The following is a 20,443-nucleotide window of genomic DNA, read 5'->3' on the forward strand; positions in this document are numbered from 1 at the left end:
ATAACTGTGAATGGTTTTTTGTTCTTTTTTTGGTTGTTTTGTTTAGTAGGGACACAAAGCAGCTGAAGATAGTAGGAACTCAGTGGCTGGGGCTGTGTTCCCTCGCCAACACTTGTTTTGAGCCTGTCTTGCTTTAGTAATGCCCCTCTTCAGCCAGACCCAGTGTGTTCTTAAGTCCTGTCATTTTCTTCCATTGTGTTTGTAGCTGTTGACTTTGGAAACTCTGTCTCCTTAGGTTCCATGTAGCAGTCAACTCGTTCTTAGAACAACACAAGCCTGAAGTTGTAGAGATTCACGTGTCCATGACTCCCGCCATGCTCTCTATCCAGACAGCCATACTAGACATCTTAAGCGCATGTCTGAAGGAACTGAAGTGCCACAACCCATCACTAGAAGTGGAAGATTTGTCGTTAGAAAATGCTCTGGGGAAGCCGTTTGACAAGGTCCACTTCCTTCCCTTCTTTCTTTCTCAGCACAGCTGGTTGGGTTGTCATGTTAAAGAACACAGGGCATTCTAATATTCAGCATTTCCTGGTTTAAAGTGGGGCTGCTTTACCTACTGGGAAATAGTCATTTAGTGCCATCTGTGTTTGGCATGTAAGCATAAGGCTGACTTTTTCTGCTACATGGTGAGTAAATGTCTTATTGAAAGTATAATCAATGTCTCTGTTCCAAGATGACCAGAGCTGGGTATCTGGAGACAAAGAGTCTATAAGTGAATGCTTTGTAATTATACGTTCCTGAATTTACCATCTTTTTTAAAATAGAAAGTTAGGTGTGTTTTTTGATGGAGGGTATTTCTGTTTTTGTTTTGAGACAGGGTCTCACTATGTATCCTTGGCTGGCCTAGAACTTACAGAGATATGCATGCCTCTGCCTCCCAAGTGCTGGGACTAAAGGCAATTTTTATTACTGAGACCTCTGTTCTGTCTTCAAAATTATGTTCTGAACAGAGAAAATGCTAAGTCTTCAATACAAGGAATTTTTCTTGTTTTTTCACCATAGCTTAATATTAGGTATGTAAGTGTTCAGTCCTATAGTGAATTAAAGAGCTCCAGAATGGTGCCTTTCAGAAGTTCCAGGTGGCATTTTTTAAATTTATTCATTATGTATACAGTACGTGGATACATAATATACATACATATATGTATATGTATACCTGCAGGTCAGTAGAGGGCACCAGATCTCACTATAGATAGTTGTGAGCCACCATGTGGTTGCTGGGAATTGAACTCAGAACCTCTGGAAGAGCAGTCAGTGTGCTTAACCTCTGAGCCATCTCTCCAGGCCCCAGGTAGCATTTTTAAAGAACATGCTACTGTCTTTTAAACTGTGACTCCGTCTTGGTGTTACTGGGAACAGTGTGTGGGGACTGTGCAGAAGCGGTCAACCTACATGAAGTACTCATGTGTGCTCTGTCCTGTCTCTCTTTGTCTTAAAGTGCATGTGGCTTAGTGCGTGGTGATAACAAGTCTTGTTGTTGTGATAGAGCAGATATGTCCTAGAGAAGCAGAACGCTTTAGTGAACACTGATTGCTCTCTGATGTCCCTGGCTGGGGAGAATCAAGGATTGGTTTGGACATCCTAACATTAATTATATCTAAATATAGATAGCTCTTGCATCAGGTAAAACAAAAACTTGAGGTTCTGTACATCTTAACAGAAGTTGCCATTGTAGAACGGCTCTAGCCTTCCTGCTGTCCTGTCACGTGCATCCCAGTCTGGAGCATGAATTGTGAGGCCCCCAGGTACCCCTTCTGCTCAACGTGCACTATGTCAGATGAAGCTACTTTTGCTGTTTCTAAGAACAAGTTGCTGACTTTCGATATTTAGCAGACCTTTTCTGTCTGTAGTATGTTTGTGTATGTCTGCATACATGTACCACTGTGTGTTATGTATGCGTGTGTGTGCTGTGTGCACATGTGTGTATGGGTGTTGTACACGCTTCTGAATGTGTAGAGGCCAGCAGAGGACATAGGGTGACTTCTCTATCACTTCTCTGCCCTTTACTTTGAGAAAAAGGTCTTTTGTTGAACCTAAAGCTAAGCTGACAGCTAGAATGTCCCAGAGCTCTTTCTGTCTCTGCCCCTCATAGTTCCGGGGTTATAAGGCACATGCCCGTCTTCTTATGTGGGTGCTGGGGATTTTAACTCAGGTCCTCCTGAGCCATCTGACAGTCAGTTAATAAGAATTAAAGGAGATTAACTTCATCCCATCATAAAAATAGTAGTAATAAGATATACTTTTAAAACATTAATAGTACCTTATCTCAAAAAAATATAAATATTAATAGGATTTGGTGGCCTTAAGTGTTCTAGCCACTTTCTTGGAAAGAAATATTTAGTAAAATATAAATAACAAAATATTTAGCATTTTAAATATACTTTTACATATACAGTGAATAACCCTTACTGAAAGTATGGCCGTGTTGAGAAAAGCTATAATGAACATATTTTAGCAGTAGTAAATTATATTCTTTTTCAGACAATCCGCCATTACTTGGACCCTTTATGGCACCAGCTTGGAGCCAAGACTAAATCCTTGGTGCAGGATCTGAAGATACTAAGGACCCTACTGCAGTATCTCTCTCAGTATGATTGTGTGACATTTCTCAATCTTCTGGAATCTCTGAGAGCAACAGAGAAAGTGTTTGGTCAGAACTCAGGTAGGAGATGGAGACACTAATGTTATTCTGGGAGCTGGTTGGGACCAAGTGCGCGGGAGGATGCTGTATTCAGCTACATGTTATAAACTGCATTCCATTTCACTGCACAAGGATGCAGAGCTTTATTGAAAGCTAATGTTCCCGCCTACTTAACTTCTGTTCTGTATATTAAATATTCATATCCATTCCAGGGAGCTTTATTTCTAGAAAAGACTTTGTAGTACAGACAGTCTCCAATTTGGAAATAGGTTGTGTTCTGGAAGTTTAGTTGGTAGGAACTTAAAATTAATTTTACTCAAAGAGACCCCAAGGGATGGGTTTTAGCTACTAGAGTGCCAAAACACTAAGAGATTTGTTTCGAAATATATCCATGTACAGTGACTGTAATGCTAACTACTCAAGACCCTTGAGTTCTAAGGTCAAATTTTATGCAATCAATAACTTTTACTGCTTCTTTGGACATTCTTAAGTAACAAGATACAGAAATAGGGATCTAGCGCCATGTAGAGCACATACATAGCACAGGTACTGTTCCCCAGTATTGTGTGCACCCAAAAGTCATGAACTATGAACTACGAGGTACACGAGAAAAGGATTCATTAGCTGGTGGTACTTGGTACCACTGCCTCGGGCTATTCAGAGTGGCGCTTCCTACTACCAGCCATGAAAATGTCAACACAGTTGTCTTAAAATTATTGTAAAGAAAGTTTTGATATCTCATACCCCATGGAGACCTCTTGGGGAGCCCTAAAGTATCTAGTGAAGCAGAGGCCACAGCAGTAAGAGACACTAAGGCACAGTTTCTGTGAAAGCAAGATTGCGGCAAGTGGCCCATGTGGGTTATGTGCCATTAGATGTTTAAATTACCACTAACTGAAGCCTGTTTTTAACCGTCTTCTCAGGGTGGCTTTTCCTGGATGCCAGCACCTCCATGTTTGTGAACGCTCGTGCACGTGTGTATCGTGTTCCAGATGCCAGACTGAACAAAAAGGCCAAATTGTCCGAGAAGATGGCGAGTGCAGAAGTGCAAGGTCAGGTCTCACATTGGTGTAGAAACAGGTGCCAGCGTAAACCTTCTGTTACACGTGTAAATGCCTGCAGTGTGTGGGAAGAGCATGCATGAAGACAGGCCAAGCGCCATTGCCAGAGAGCACCAGTGTCAAGGCCAGGCATCAGTCCAGAGTGTTCTTATTGCTACATAAGAAACATTTCAACCATTACTATTTTGGGCACTGAAAGTCTTAATGAAATATTTTAGCATTCTTTGCAACGTTTAAAGATTATAAATACACTAGACAGAAGTAACTGTAGTCTATTCTAGTTTATACCTCATAAGTGCCAAGTGTCACTTTTTCTAAGGCCTGGGATGGAATAGTTAACACTTATTTCTACCTAGTTTAAAGATCTATTCAAAATAGTATGTTCATAATCTGTTTGAATGCTTATATAAAAAAATAGTTGTTACCTGCTTTTAGCCACCACGTTTGGAACTGTAGAAAGCACAGGCACAGTAGAAATAATAAATATTAATGACATCTATTCCTTGCTTTGTGTAGCTGCTTACAGTGTCACAGGTGACAACAGAGCTGTCTCTGTCGGCCATGTACACAGCCTATCCATGCATGCCGTCACCTCTGCACATTCCAGCAGACTGGGCAGCCATACACACAGCCTATCCATGCATGCCGTCACCTCTGCACATTCCAGCAGACTGAGCAGCAGCTTTTTTCCAGGGAAGCAGCTCCTGTGTAGTATGTTAGAGAAGGGCATGTCTGTTCCCAGCAATGCTAGTTTTCTGTTGTGGGAAAGCTTTTGGCATGGTTTGGCTAAAAATCATACAGGATGTGATTATATTTTATTTCTATACAGAAACAAAAAAGGAACTGGTCCTAGAAAGCAACCCAAAGTGGGAGGCACTAAGTGAAATCCTGAAAGAAATTGAAGCTGAAAATAAGGAGAGTGAAGCCCTTGGTGGTCCAGGTAGGAGCAAAGGGAGATGGTGACATTGGGATAATCTTTGTTTTTGTTTCTGAGACAAGAACTCATTGGCCCAGATTGGCTCTGAGCTTGCTGTGCGTTTGAGGCTGGCCTTGACATTCTGATTTTTCTTCCCTATACTTCCTAGTAATAGATTCTGGGCAGGTGCTACAAGACCCCACACAGCACACCAGCATTAGCTGTCAATCACATGGCTCCCAAGGCCACCTCAATTTGTTGCGCTTTTCTCCAGATTGAGTTATTCTGTATTCACAAAGCATATTCTTCACTGCCTGGCTTCTTGGAACCTATTTAAAATTCATCAAATTTCAATGTATATATTCACCAGGTTTTAAATCTTGAATCTCCAAGGAATCAGTTAATGGTGTTTCTGTTTTATATCCCTAGCCAAGTGTCTGTCCAAAGAAGCTTGAATGCCTCTGCTAACTGAGCCTTTAAAAAACAATTCCAAGCCCTAGGCCTTCTACTTTCAACCATGTGCTAACAGACAAGCACAGTAGACTAAGCCAGAACTGTAAATTCAAAATAAAACTAGATAAAGAGTAAATCCACATGTTTGAAAGTACTGACTTAATCTTTTAACTGCAAAGTAATAAAGGCAAGCCGGGTGATATAGTGAGCCCTGGGTAAATGAGAGCACGGTGCAATGACACTGTGCAATACTACAGTAAAACCAGTTAGTCTGTGCACTACTTAAATGAGTAGCCTTTCTAACGTTGCTGAAGGGGCTGGTGGGATGGTGCGGCAGTCAAGAGCCCTTGCTGCTCTTGCAGAGGAAGATGTTCAGTGACAGCACCCATGTTAGGCAGCTCATGACCGAAATGGATTTGCTGCGGGATCCCGGTGGCAGCAGACAGTGGATTCCAGGACAGTACAAGTCCCTGGCAGTGGGCAGTGGGCAACGGGAGCAGCCGGTCCTACGCAGGGACTGCACACGAGGCCATGCTGGCAGGTCTCCAAAGGTGGCTGGTCCCCGGGTCCCTGGCCAGGCAGGGATGGCTCACGAGACCACGCGGCAGGTCTCCATGTGGCGGTTGGGGGCAGGCAAGAGAGAGACAAATAGACGCACCATACAGAGTGGAGTTGGATATTTACTTAGGGGTTAAGGAAGGGAAGGGAGAGGGACAGAAAGGGGGAGGGGGAGAGAGAGAGAGAAAGAAAAGAGAGAGAAGAGAAGAGAAAAGGGAAGGGAAGGGAAGGAAAGGGGAGAGGAGGGGAGGGGAGGGGAGGGGAGGGGAGGGGAGGGGAGGGGAGAGGAGAGGAGAGGAGAGGAGAGGAGAGGAGAGGAGAGGAGAGGAGAGGAGAGGAGAGGAGAGGAGAGGAGAGGAGAGGAGAGGAGAGGAGAGGAGAGGAGAGGAGACCGAAGCTGCCTCTCTGAGAGAGAGCCGGAAAAGAGAGAGAAGAGAGAGACAGAAGTGGGGGCAGAAGCAGCCTTTCCAGGAAGAAGATGGAGAAGAGAGAGAGCTCAGGCCAGAAGCTGAAGATCAACCTGTCTCAGGTTGGGGGAGGGAGTGGGCATGGCTTGTCCCTTAAAGAGACAGAACAACCATTACAATGACCACTTGTAACTCCAGCTCCAGAGGATCTAGTGCCCTCTGATCTCCAAGGCATCTACATGTTCACACTCGAATTTGGGCACATGCACAAATAAAATCTTTTTTTTAAAGGCATTTGGTCCTTATATTAGTATATACTGGTGATAATTACCCAGAACTTACAGTACTGTGATCTAAGATCCAAGGTCAGTGCTCACTTAGATAAGGTATAAAGACTGATACAATGTGGGATGAGGTGTTCCAATACCAGATGCTGTGATGTTGACATCCGTTTATCTCCGTCTAGGCTTCTTGCACACGATTGTTGAAGTCATTTAGATATGCCCAACCCTTGTTCTGCAGTCAAGGATAGCTAGGCCTCTGGACCAACCAAGAGCTTACACTTAAAGCATTAGGAGCGGGCTGGTAAGATGGCTCAACCTTTGCTGCCGAACTAGACAACCTAAGTTCATTCCCTGGAAACCACATGGTGGAGGAGGAGAACAGGGTTTCTGACCTATACACACACACTGAATAAATAAATTTAACCAAAACTTATAGTTAAAACAACTGAGGGGTTTTGTAACTTGGTTACACAGTTCTCAAGAAGTCTACTAGAAACTTGGTAATCCAGACTGTCCTTGAACTTGGAACAGCCCTCCTCCCTCTTCCTCTTGAGTGCTGGGATTACAGGCTGGTATGGCATTGGTTTTTATGACAATCATTTTCATTTGGCTTAGCTAACTAACTGGAAATTCTCTCATGTTTATATCTCTGTACACATGCTTTACACATACATAAAACTTTATTCATTTGAGAAGACATCTTAAATTTTGTTATGCCCCTGCTCTCAGCTGTATTTCCAATGCATGTTAGCTGCTTGGAACTTAATCTCCACCAGTTTCTCAGCTCATTGTTGGTTAGGATAGTGACATTGATCAGCTGATTATGTCTCCAGACTTTGTAATGCTGTTTTTATTGCTCTAAAATCAACCTTTAGATAAAATCTTCTCTATGAACTACTTTTCTTAAAAATTTCATTTTACATTCCAGTCACAATTTTCCCTCCACCTCCTCCCACCCTCCCCTCACACCCCCCCCAGCCCACCCCACCCTCACCCACTCCTCCCAGAGGTTAAGGCCTCCCTTTGGGAGTCAACAAAGCCTGGCACATTAAGTGGAGACAGGACCAAGCTCCCACACACACACACACATCAAGGCTGAGCAAATCATCTCACCATAGGGAATGGGCTCCAAAAAACTAGCTCATGCACCAGGACTAGATCCTGGTCCCACTGCCAGAGACCCCTTCAGACAAACCAAGCTACACAACTGTTTCCCACATTCAGAGGACTTAAGTCCCGTGCAGACTCCACAGCTATCTGTCTAGAGTTTTGTGAGTTCCCACCAGCTTGATTCAGCTGTCTCTGTAGATTTCCCCTTCATGATCTTGACCTCCCTTGCTCATAAAATCCCTCCTCCCTCTCTTCGACTGGATTCCTAGAGCTTTTCTACTTCTAAGATAGAAAATCACCTCCATCTTGGGGGTGAAGACAAGCCATCTTTTCTTATGATTTAAGATTTGACATTTGAATATATCCATTTGGAATGTATTTTGACATCTAGAAGCCTCTAGAAAATTAGTCATTAGAAGTTTCATTAAAGCCTCTGTTCTACCTCGGCTCTGCTTTCGTTGGAGTAATTAGTCCTGGCTCTGGCGTCACTCAGTGAATCAGTCTGGAGGTAACAGTGTGGGATTGGGGGTCCCAGCCCTTTTTTGAATAATCTATAAATTGGGTTCTTTACCAATTAAGATGCCTTTCTCTAGAAGGGGACAGGGGACCCAGGGTGACCCAAAGGAGCCGAGAATAGGAGTGAGCAAGCAAGCATGCGTTCTCTGATTGCAGGCCAGGTGCTGATCTGTGCAAGTGATGACCGCACGTGCTGCCAGCTGCGAGACTACCTGACCGCGGGGGCGGAAGCCTTCCTTCTGCGGCTCTACAGGAAAACCTTTGAGAAGGACAGCAAAGCTGAGGAAGCGTGGGTGAATTTTAGAAAGGAGGATGGCCCAAAGAGAGCTATGAAATCTGACAAGAGACCCAAAGATGCCCAGAACAAAGAACGCACCTCTACCAAAAAAGGGGCTCCCAGAAGGAAGAAGCGAGAGCTGACTCTGGTGCAAGTGATGGCGACTGCTGAGGAGCCGGTAGAGGAAGGGGCTGCGGAGGAAGGCCGCCACAGACAGGTCGCCAGTAGCCCAGAAGACTGCGGAGGGGAGGTTCAGCACGAAGCTTTTGATTTAAATTTGTCATCTGATGCAGCCTATGGCATCCTGAAAGAGCCTCTGACCATCATCCATCCGCTTCTGGGATGCAGCGACCCCTATGCCCTGACACGGGTACTGCACGAGGTGGAGCCCAGATACGTGGTTCTGTACGATGCAGAGCTCACCTTCGTCCGCCAGCTGGAGATCTACAGGGCCAGCAGACCTGGGAAACCACTGAGGCAAGTATGCCTGGCGGTTCTGTGGGCTTTAAGACAAAAGCTGTCTGGCCTGCATGGTGGTTTTCTTACCTTTAATCCACCATGAGGTTGATTCGTCGCTGTTTTGTGGTATGAGGAAGTCAGCCACCCCTGTTAAATTACAATCTTCCAGCACCTCTGGCATTTTTCCTGCCCTGTTCATAGCTGTCTTTATGTCTGAGTGTGTCTCTTCCAGGATACACTATCTGTAAAGTCTAGGAAATTTATGATGTTCTGTGTAATATCAAAGAGACTATGCTAATGACATAGCCAAATGTTCTTAATCTCCTAAAACACCCTGCAAAGTTTTAAACGTTCTTCACTATGTGTGTTGGTGTGTGCGCACCATGACAGCTTGCAGGAGCTAGTCCAGGCCTTCCCTCTTTCTGTGGGCTCCAGGGATGGCACTCAGATGGGAAGACTCCACCTATTGAGCCCCCTCACCACTGCCCAGCTTACAGACATTAGGATGTGACTCTAGGTTTCATTCTTATAAAAACCAAAGTGTTTTAGGAATTACTGTACCAGGTTTTCTTGGGTTTCTAGAAATATCTCTTAAAAATCTGTCCGTCTATCAGATGAGAAAGTGATGTTTCCCAAAGAATACAATGTTCTCGCTCTCCAGCTAGCTAAGGGGAAATAAACATCAAAATTAATATCTTGAACTCAGTCTGAACCAGAAACAGAGCCAAGAGAAACCTTTGTAGCAGGGTAACTAAGGCAGCCTTTCAGAGCAGAGGCCTTCTCAGGAGCCCGGGGATGAAGGTCCTAGCAAAAGCATTGCCAGCCGGTCAGCTACTCAGCCCCCGGCCATGGGCTCCCAGGTAGTGTATGTGCACCAAGCTTCTTGCCCAAGAACACAACCCTGTCTTGTTTGAAATCAAAATGTCAAGAGTAGAAGATACCTGGGAATTCAGCTGTTCGCTTTGTCGGTGGGAAACTGAAGCCCAGAAATAGAAGTTGATTTGGCTTCAGACAATGTGGCACATCCACGGAGCAGCTAATGTCTTCTACCTCACCCCAGCGACCTGTCCCCTCTCTACACCTCAAAGTAAGATAGTCTGGGAAAATGTGCGCTCGAAGGAAAGCACTTTAAGGGATGTACCTCTAACAAGGTAAGGTGGAGGTGGCACGAGGCCCTGGACGCAACCTCAGCCACAAGAAGAAAGCTGTCTGGTTTTTAATGATGTATGTGTACGTGTGCACCAGTTGCCAAAGATGCGGGGTGAGGGTTACAAGCTGGAGTTACAGGCACCTATAAGCCACCGAATGTGGGGGTTACAGGCTGGAGTTGCAGGCGGCTATAAGCCACTGAATGTGGGTGCTGGAAGCTGAATGCTGGCCCTCTGGAAGGGCAGAAAACACTCTTAACCAACATCTCTCCAGCCCCAGAGCAGAGCCCTTTAGAGACAAAATACATGAAAAGAATGAGATTCCTGATGCTATCTGTGTGTTCGTGTAAAGCATTTTTAGCTCTGGTCTGTTGTGACGTGAGGAAGAGGAACTGAGAAAGTACTGTGAGATGAAGGCCTTAAATATTTAATGTGCTTGCTTGTCGCCAGCAGTGAGCTGTCCTAAGCTGGTTCTAATGATGATTGTCCAACTTATAAGCTATAGTTTGGCAGAAGTACAAAGAAAAAAGTTGAGAAAAGAGGCCTCTAAGAGATGTATTTTTTTTATTTGTTTATAGTTATAAAGAAAGAGTTCTTCTATCCTCCAGTTATATTTCAGTATTTACCTAAACTGTGTTCCTCCATTTGTTGAAAAGAAAAGGAAGCCTCACAGGTACCAGCCCTAGGAGACAGGGTTCGTGTAGCTCCATGTGAGCCTGTGAGCTGCACGGTGAGCAGGCCTCACTCTTACTTGGCTTTCTTTGCTCACGTGTCCAGAGCTACCTTTCTCAGATTCTCCACTGTGTTGTCTTTCCAGGGATTAAGAATATATAGTTCTACGACTTAAAAGAGTCCTGTCTTAACCCACAGGGTTTACTTTCTTATCTATGGAGGCTCCACAGAAGAACAGCGCTACCTGACCGCTCTGCGAAAGGAAAAAGAGGCCTTTGAGAAGCTCATACGGTGAGATGGGTGGCCCACAGGACCATGCTTAGAATAGCCCTTCCCAGGGTCAGTGGAAGGCCATCGGACACCCTGGGAAGAGAAGGCAGGAGAAAAGGGAAGGGGAAAGGCTGGTCCCTGGGGCCTGCTTCACACAACCTTCCCTTCCCTCTCTCTCACCCCTGCAGGAGCTTAGTATGGGTTTAGTGAGTAGAATCTAAGTTGTATCCCTTACCTGAAATACTTGGAACCAGAAGTATTTTAAAATTTGTAATAGTTTCCTATGCATAATAAGATGTGTTCTTGAACATGAAGATCGTGTGTCTGCTAGATCTGTGGCCTGAAGGCCATTGGAGGAAACATTTGGGCGTGACTGTAGGTCCCTTCAGCACAGACTGGGTGTGGGATTCCCTTCCCGCCCTGCTGTGCTGAGCAGCCACACACTCTGCATTTCATAGCGCTTTGAGTTTCTATGAGAAATGTGTGAAGGAAACTACTTCTTATACATAGCGTGCAGCACCAGACGCACGTGCTGCCCCAGGAAATGGCTCTCCAGCCTGCACCCTCCAAGCTGTGGATTTTCCCGCCTTAGACAATCCTGCTTGTCTGCAGATGCTAAGGTAGCTGCTCTCCCTTTTCTGGCCACTGGAACTAGAATCACTCTAAGGTGGTATTTTTTAAAAAGGTGTGCTACTTTTTGAACGTGTGTATGTTTTTGAAAGTGGATAGCATGTTGTCAATCCTGGTAGGAAATAGGAAATGTTTTTCGGTTTAACATGAGCTGTTATGGACAGTCACAAACTGACTGTTGGCCTCTCACCCCTAAGCACCTGAGGAGCTCAGATGACCCACCAGTAGCCGTATCAATAGACTGACATGGACTAAGAAGTCAGGGTTAGGCCAACCATCCTAGACCTGACCCAGAGAAAGCAATGGCCTACATCTTCTTAACTTACTTTCCATGCCTTGAACGTTGGCAGTGTGCAGGGGCAGTGAGCCTAGCTCTGAGCCAGACAGAATGTCAGAGTGGGCGTGTCCCACGGGACCAGCTGTGGTGCTCATCCTCTGGATGGTCTTTTTTTTTTTTTCTTTTTTTGGTTTATCGAGTCAGGGTTTCTCTGTGTAATAGCTCTGGCTGTACTGGAACTCGCTCCACAGACCAGGCTGGCCTCGAACTCACTGCCAGAAGTACTTTTTTCTAAACTCGGTCCTATTTATTATAAATAAAGTCTTCCACTTTGCCCAGTAGCCAAGTAGTTATACTGTTCAGCATCTTAGGACTTACTTTCCTAGAAGATTGGAGGATTTGAGTGGTGTTTGTCTTTAAAAACGCAAAGCAACATTTGGGATCCATTGCCAGTAGGGTGTTTGCACTTCAGCTGAGCCAGAAGAACAGTTGCTGTAACAGGACCTCCAAGGTGACGTTGTAAGAAAACAACCAGAGAGGAATGACTTGGGCAGACTAGCCGTGAACAAGGCCTGCTTAGCTGCCTTCGAGATGAGTAGGTTCAAGTGCTGGAGAGTAAGGGCAAGATGTCACCTGTTGGTCGGGTCAACAGTTCACAGTGAAGGGTCAAGACTGCGCGCCTTTGCCAAAGAGGCCTTGCCTGTATGCCATCCAGAGACTCCTTCTTCCCACGTAGTAAGAAAATTAGCATTGGAGATTTTAAAGCAGCACTGGAAAATGTCAGTACCTGAGGGATGAAGTGGAGAGAGGTCTGGAATGTTAACATCTCATGTCTGTCACAGGGCAGCTGGAACAGCTGTGCTGAGTGACGCCGGGAAGGGCCAGTGCTTTCCGTGGCAGTAAATGTCTGTTAAAGGAGTTTGTGTCTGCTGAGCGAGTCTAGCTTTCTTTATGGTTACCAGTTCCTTTCTGGGCCGTGAATTTGCTCAGACGGGGAAACAGCGCCAGCCTCCTTTGAAAGTAGACTGTCAGCTCCTTAGCTAACCCCGATAACTGGGAGGCGGGCCAGTGCCCCTGAGGGCCTCACTCAGCATAGCAAGGACGAGACGCAGGAACCAATCTCAGGACAATACGCGCATCCTGTAGTCGGTCTTTTCAGGTAGATTTTATCAGCATTATCCCCATTTTACAGATTTTTAAAGAATTGAGGCAAGGAGCCACTGAATGACTTATTCCGGGTCACACTGCCAATAAGGGCGAAGTCCCTGCTACTGACTACACTATCTAACCACAAACAGCAGATTCATCAGGAAGCTGGGGCACCCCCATACACACACACACATACACCATGTGACCTGTAACTCAACATGTGAGAGTAGTAGAAATAAAGAGGAAAAATCAAAAAATGTTAGTGAAAAAGATACTGAGGTTCTGCTAGTGTTCTTGAGTATTTGGCTGTCCTCTCGGGTCCCTTGGGTATGGCCAGGGGTGCAGCTGGTCAGAGGTTTACATTAAAGAGCCCTTGACCTGGCCTACAAGACAGCAAGGAAAGCAACCAAACCCTTGTCCATCCCCACTGGACCAGGAGCAACTCTGTCTTGGGGGTTACCGTGCACCATGTAGAGTCCAAATTATACTTTCTGGCACACTTGTGTCCACACGGATCTACTCCATTCTGCTCCAGGAAGAGTGTCACGCTGACGCTGGTGGAGTCTCATGCGCCCTGGCAGCCCCTCCTGTCTTCCCTAGCCCCAGTCCCTGCTGCAGTCAGTTCTGAACCCACCCCCTGTCAGTGCTGTGGGTTCAGAACTGCTTTACGTCCTCGGCGCTACTGCAGGACTCAAGAAAAACGGTCCAGGTGCACATGTTCTCACACACCAGGCACACTTGGTAGTTCAGTCTCGTGAGTTAGCCGTCCCAGGCTTAGTGGTTTCACCATGGTGAGTCAGGGACTTACTTAACGCCATGATGTCTGTCAAGTCTTAGCAAGTGACACAGTCCTCCTAGCCCACGTGTGTGAGATACTGGGTTATTCCGAAGACTAGAAGAAGGATTATATGGTCATCTTTATTACGTTTGTTTCCTTGTTTCATGCATGTCTGTATCTGTATTCATTCATGTATGCATGTATACTATGTGGGGGTCAGAGGTCTCTTCTTCCATCAGGTGGGTTCTGGAGCTTAAACTTGGATAGTCAGTTTTGTGGCAAGCCCCTTAACCCACTGAGCCATCTTGGCAGCCCAGGGATTACGTATATCCCGAGCACCTACACAGAACAGGGGATGCTCCATATTGCTTTCGAGCAAATCCACGAGGAGTGACTGCTGTTCCCAACTCTTTCCCAAGATGTTGGTTATCAGTTTTGATCCCTGACAGAAATCTTATTCTTAGATTGACCTTGATTCTCCTTTGAAGCTCATGGTAGTTGATGGGGCCTCCAACCTAGAGGGTTTCTAACCAGAGTCCTGTCATGTCTGTTTCCACTGTCTTTTTCTCAGTCATTGACTGAGCCCTACCTACTTATGACCCTGAAAAATATTGGACTTTAAATAATTTGTTTTTCAATATTGATATTGCCTTAACCTTGAAGCAGGCTCAGGCAATTTCAATCACATCATGGAAACTAAAGAATTTCTTATTTGAACTCTGGAGGGTGAAAAAGGAAAGCACAGCCAAGTGACTCTTCCTGCTCAATCTTCCCATTTGCTTATTTATTTCTGATGCATTCCTTGCATTCACTTTCACCACTACAGTCAATATCATAGACAATCCTCCTGCCTCAGCCTCCTGGGTGCTAGCATTACAGGGGTGCACCCCTAGTGCCACCTTAGAGATGAGACTTTTCCAAAGATTCATCTAGAATATTGGAATTAGTAAAGTAATGCTTAGCATACTTGTTCCCCCAGGGAAAAGGCTAGTATGGTTGTCCCTGAAGAACGGGAAGGCAGAGATGAAACCAACCTGGACTTAGCAAGAGGCTCGGTGTCCACAGATGCCCCCACTGACACTCGAAAAGCTGGTAAGTCCTGCCTGGGCCTAGTGCCATTTTTGCCAGTAAAGGAAGTTGTGAAGCCCCAGGGCTACATAGCTTATTTTTTCTAGATAAAATATTAAAAACACAAATGGGGCTGGGGAGATTGCTCACCTGTTAGGAGTGCCTGGTTGTTATTGCAGAGAACTTAAGTTCAGTTCCCAGCACCCACGTCAGGGAGCTCACAGCCCCCTGTAACTTCAGCACCATCCCATGGCTGCGCTGAGGACCTGCTCTCCTGTTACATATATAACCCATGCAAACACACACACACTTCAATAAATAAAAATAATAACTATTTTATAAAGAAAATAAAATAAGGGGCTGGAGAGATGGCCCAGAGGTTAAGAGCACTGACTGCTCTTCCAGAGGTCCTGAGTTCAATTCCCAGCAACCACATGGTGGCTCACAGCCATCTGTAATGAGATCTGGCGCCCTCTTCTAGCCAGCAAGCATACAGACAGACAGAACACTGCATACATAATAAATAAATAAATCTGAAAGAAAGAAAGAAAGAAAGAAAGAAAGAAAGAAAGAAAGAAAGAAAGAAAGAAAAGAAAAGAAAAGAAAGAAATGATTGGGGGAAATTTCAGATGAACTCTACCAGTGATGCCTTGGGAGAGCCGCGTAGGTTCTGTAACCCAAGGAAACCCGAAGATTCACAAGGGAAGGAAGCTTTCTCTAACTTCCTCTGCCTGCCAGGGTCACACATTGCTGGGACTTCTTGGGGCATACCTCTGCCTGCCAGGGTCACACATTGCTGGGACTTCTTGGGGCATACATGTGCCCTCCATGCTCTGAAGCATTTTCTGCTTCTTGCTATCTCTCCAGTCCAGGTGTTTGGCATGCCCAAGGCCTGCTGGCCTCCACATGAACCGTTATTCACAGAGATTTCCATTTCTGTGGCAGCTGTTGTCAGCCAAGCAACATGAGAGGGTTAATGTTGATTTAGCCTCTGATGCCATCAGGTGCGTTCAGAGGCCAGTGGACTTGAGGTGAACAGCTTTCGTGCATGTGCCTTCCCTGAGGCGGTCTGCCTGCCACAGGCTGAGAAACAGTGGAGCCAGCTACCAGTGCACAGAGGCCCTGATCCAAAGTGATCCGAAGTGAGCCCCTCTTCTTGTGTTGCTCACTCAGGGCTTTGTCAGGGACCGGGAGAGAGAGCTGGGAAATGGGCTGAGGTGATGTAGAAGCACTTGCACGAAGGCCTGACAATCTGAGTCCCATGTCCCATCCCACTAGCTAGCAGGAAGGAAGCCACTACCGAGAATTGTCCTCTGAACTCCACACATGTGCTGTGCATGTGTGGCTCACTGGCTTCAAATAGACTCTGTTTCTGTGGGTGGGAGCATCTGATGGTGAAGGACCTTAGACTGCGCACCCCGAGAAGCACTGTTTCAGAATATCTGTGCCATTTTTGAGGCAGATTTTTAACTGCCTAGCTTGGTGACCTTTTGGGAAGAACTACATTCCATAGGCAGGGTGAAGGAGGGAGGGCCAAGCGTAGTACCACACACAAAGCACTTTGTAGAGGTCTGCTCTCTGTCTCAGTTTCCTATTGCTGCTTAAAAAAAAAAAAAAATTACACAAACTTGATTCCATTTCATTCAGGGAGAACCACCTGTTTTTTCTACAAATACTATTTTTTGGAATATTAGAAAGTGTTATAGCCATCTATGCGAGTTTAACAACAAAAACAGATTGAGCACTCTTCCTAAAGACGTGACCTAAATAACCCTTTTCGTAGGTGGCCAGGAGCGGAATGGCACACAGCCCAGCATCGTGGTGGACATGCGTGAGTTCCGGAGTGAGCTACCATCCCTGATCCATCGGAGGGGCATCGACATTGAACCAGTGACACTGGAGGTGGGCGATTACATCCTGACGCCTGAACTGTGTGTGGAGCGCAAAAGTGTGAGCGACCTCATCGGCTCACTGCACAGCGGCCGCCTGTACAGCCAGTGCCTAGCCATGTCCCGCTACTACCGGCGCCCAGTGCTGCTCATCGAATTCGATGCAGGCAAGCCCTTCTCCCTGGCGCCACGTGGTGCCTTCTTCCAGGAGATGAGCAGCAGCGACGTGAGCTCCAAGCTCACACTCCTCACCCTGCACTTCCCACGCCTGCGGCTGCTCTGGTGCCCCTCACCTCATGCCACAGCCGAGCTGTTCGAGGAGCTGAAGCAGAACAAGCCGCAGCCTGATGCGGCCACAGCCATGGCCATCACCGCAGACTCGGAAACGCTGCCTGAGTCGGACAAGTATAACCCCGGCCCCCAAGACTTCGTGCTAAAGATGCCCGGGATCAATGCCAAGAACTGTCGCTCCCTGATGAATCAAGTGAAGAACATCGCAGAGCTGGCCTCGCTGTCCCAGGAGCGGCTCACCAGCATCCTGGGGCACGCAGGGAACGCCAAACAGCTGCACGACTTCCTCCACACCGCCTACGCAGACGTGGTGTCGGGAGGCAGAGTGAGAAAATGAGCCACGGCACTCAGATGGCTGTTCATTAATCATTTGCATAGCAGTTCGTTCTTTCCCAGGACTTTTAGGGACAGATCTTCTGTCCCACCATTTCCCCGAGCTCTGGGCTGAGGTGTGTCCTTCCCTTCCCTTCTGTGCCCTGTCTGCGCTAGGCTTGCAGTGCTTATTTAAAATAAGGTGTGGCAGGATTGTGCCACCTGAAGCAAGCAGTGCCAATGTTTGCTGCTCAGGTTGGTAAAAGATCCTCCATCGTGTTCTTAGCACTGTGTACACAGGGTGTGGCAGAACTGAGACAGGGCGGATGTTCTCACATTCCTTCCCGGCACGGGACAAGCCAGCCCACTAGTCTCCGGTCACCACGGATGTAGCATGTACTGTGACGTGGTTGCTTAAACCGGTGCTTTGGCAAATATTGTTGACAAGATTTGATGAGGTCATGAATGATTCCTCAGAAATCTTGGTTTTCTCAATGTTTGACCTCCAAATTCCTACTCTAAGCCCAAATCACATCACAGAGTCTTCAGACTCCTTCCACTCCGTGTCACTGACATCATCCACACGTCAGTAACGTCGGCACCGTACTAGACGCACGCCATCCTGCCCTTGCCCCTGTGCTGACCAGACAAGAGCAGAGGAGGCCCGGGTGCTTTCTAGATGTGGGTTTCTCTTCTTCACATCAAACGGTAAATGCAAGATCAGTGCAGAGAGTGCATACAAATTCAAAAGAAATCCATAGCTGTTTACAGACCCACAAACCAAATCTCATGGTTGATTTAGATTGACCTTCCTGTGTTAACATGGATTCACATGCCGTTTGCAAATTGTGATATGTAAGTACTAGCTGTTGATGTGTGCAATCCAAGCAGTAAATTTTCTACCTCAAGAGCTGATGCCAACATGAACTCTAGCCTTGCCACACAGTTGATTGCATCATCGGTGTCAGCCATCTTTGGGTTTGTCGTGCTAAACTGATTAAAGTGGACTTTAACAAAAGCACTTTGAACTGAAATTTCCTATTGACATTGTGATTTATTGGTACTTAAGAGTGCAGTTGTCCCTCAGTGTCCATGGGCGGTTGCTTTCAGGACCCTCTGATGGTGCAGAGTCTAGGTGCTGCAGACCTTTAGTGACATTTGCTCATAACCCCTCCTGTGAACTTCAAACCATCTCTAGGTGATTTACAGCTATAATGTAGCATAGGTGGCGTGGGGGCTGTCCCCTGGGCTGTTCAGGACTAACGACATGGGCTAAATAGGGCATGTTTAGTAGGGGTGCATTTGTTTCCTGTGTTCCCTATCCTTGGTTAAATCAGAAGACGTGGTGGATGCTCAGGAGGAGCCGGTGTTCTGTCCAGGCCCGTCAGGAGTGAGTTGAGAGTGTCAAGACCCGGTTGATTATTGGAGGCTTCTAGTATGTGACGTGGGAAATAGGGGGAAGATGAAAAAGTGGATTCAAGGAAAAGGAATCTGAGCTGCTTGTTTCTTCCCAGGACAGAAACATATTTGCCTTCCAGACTAGGGCAGAGCTGCCTGCTGAGCTGCACTCACGTGCTGGCGTGAGTCCAGCTCACTGACACTGGCGTGTCTCTTCCCGGTGTAACTCCACCTCCCTTTTCTGTTGTTTTGTTCCATAAACCAAAAATCTTAGCCACTATGATGGGTGTTTCATTCAGGGTTCAGTTCTCACGACTCCTCTCAAGGCCGCCATTTTAAACATCCTTGTCTCCTAGTGCGGCAATCTTTAACACACTGACTTCCTGTGTCCGTCTGCTCCCCGCGTCTCCCGTGGGCTTTAGCGTGACTGACGGTTTCTACTGAGCCGTAAGTGGTTGTCCCGATGACAGCCCACCACCTCTTCCTGACTGTCTCTCGGATTTCCAGGTGTGGAACCTTCCAGTCCATCCGTGAGTTGTTTGGTTTTCTCAGACTTTTTTACACATTTTTAGAATCTGTGCTAAAGGAACAGGAAGCTGCAAAGTGCGAGTCCCCGACTTGGTTTGCAAGCAGCGTTCAGCTGCCTTTGACTTCTGTTGTTGCTCAAAGTCATAAATACCCAGTTTGCTGATGAAAGCCTGGGCAGCTCTTAAAAGGCCTTTCCAGGCTGGGTCGACCTTGTGGTTACAGCTGCTTACATAAAGCCTTGAGCCCCAAAATTACAGGAAATTACCCTTGGGTTTACTTGTTTAAGTCCTAGCACCTCTCTTGGTGTTTTCTTAAAATTATCTAAGGAGATATCCTGCTTAATAGTAGCCATCAAGCAAAGCGTGGTGGCACACAGCTCTAACCCCGGCTCTGACAGGATTAGACCAAAAGTGGTGGCCGTCAATACTGTCCTCGAGTAGTCGCGACCGTCCCTTTGGTGGACAGTCACCAGACCAGCTCTGCAGATGTCCGAGTGCTTCATGGTGCAATCCTAACTCACAAGTACTGGAAATGATCTCATCCAGCCCCGTCAGGTCCAGAAAGTATTGAGATACAGGGACTGGGAGGAAGGAGGCTCAAGTCTGGCCTTTCCTTTTGTTTTTCCAGCAGAATTTGATTTCATGTTGCCTTAGAGAACATCTTGAGGGAAATTCTCTGTTAGTTTAACTTAGAAATGTCCACTCAAAAGAATCTTAAGAAAATGTAGCCAGCCAGGCTTTGACAAGAATTGTTACTTTCCTTAGTTAATTGGCTCTCATTTAGATGTTAATTAACTGTGTCCTGTCTGGTCCAAGCATCATCACATGATTGTCCATGTTTGTCAGCGGCACTTGGTAGCTACACCCTTGGACTGCTGGGCGGCTGCTCCTGTCTGTCTGTCTGTTTTAATTTATGGTTGTATAAGCCAAGATTCGATAAGAGGGAGTCAAAACTGAAATATCTGTGTGCGTTTGTGTGTTTATTCAGTATCTTCCTCAGCTTCATGGGCAAAAAATGTTTTCGTTATACGGAATACATGGTTAAAGTGGATTTGCTCTGAATTTCTACTTCTGTCTGGAGCTCCGTAATCCACATTCTAGGTCATCAGCACACCTTCCTCGGTGTCCCCTTCTCTGCACTGTGGCAGCTTAGGAAAGGAGGTGGAGAAGAAAAGGATACCAATTGGTGGTCTGGAGCATCCAAACAAAGAGTCATATCCTGTAATTTTTTATTCCTTTTAACCCAAAAGTTGGAAGAGGTAAATTATCCTTTTGATAGCAATGGAATTTATAATCTCTTAAGCAAGTTTAATTATAGTTTAAATTGGGTCACTACAGTGGTGTCCTGG

At 46.2% G+C, this 20,443-nt stretch overlaps 1 protein-coding gene across 3 annotated transcripts in view; it reads left to right on the plus strand.

The window, feature by feature from the left end:
* Positions 1-18,187, plus strand: part of Ercc4 (ERCC excision repair 4, endonuclease catalytic subunit) — a 29,607-nt gene extending 11,420 nt beyond the window's left edge. For all 3 annotated transcript variants that reach the window (XM_048433227.3, XM_048433228.3, XM_085694537.2), the window contains 8 exons: positions 236-443; positions 2,485-2,665; positions 3,568-3,696; positions 4,535-4,645; positions 8,106-8,703; positions 10,704-10,796; positions 14,589-14,701; positions 16,461-18,187. In XM_048433227.3, the coding sequence (XP_048289184.3) occupies positions 236-443; positions 2,485-2,665; positions 3,568-3,696; positions 4,535-4,645; positions 8,106-8,703; positions 10,704-10,796; positions 14,589-14,701; positions 16,461-17,194 (2,167 nt within the window). In that variant the 3' untranslated portion in view covers positions 17,195-18,187. The remainder of the gene's footprint in view (positions 1-235; positions 444-2,484; positions 2,666-3,567; positions 3,697-4,534; positions 4,646-8,105; positions 8,704-10,703; positions 10,797-14,588; positions 14,702-16,460) is intronic.
* The last annotated feature ends 2,256 nt before the right edge of the window (positions 18,188-20,443 follow it).

Source organism: Myodes glareolus, chromosome 9 (assembly GCF_982192425.1).
Source record: "Myodes glareolus chromosome 9, mMyoGla1.1, whole genome shotgun sequence".
Classification (NCBI taxonomy): Eukaryota; Metazoa; Chordata; class Mammalia; order Rodentia; family Cricetidae; genus Myodes; species Myodes glareolus.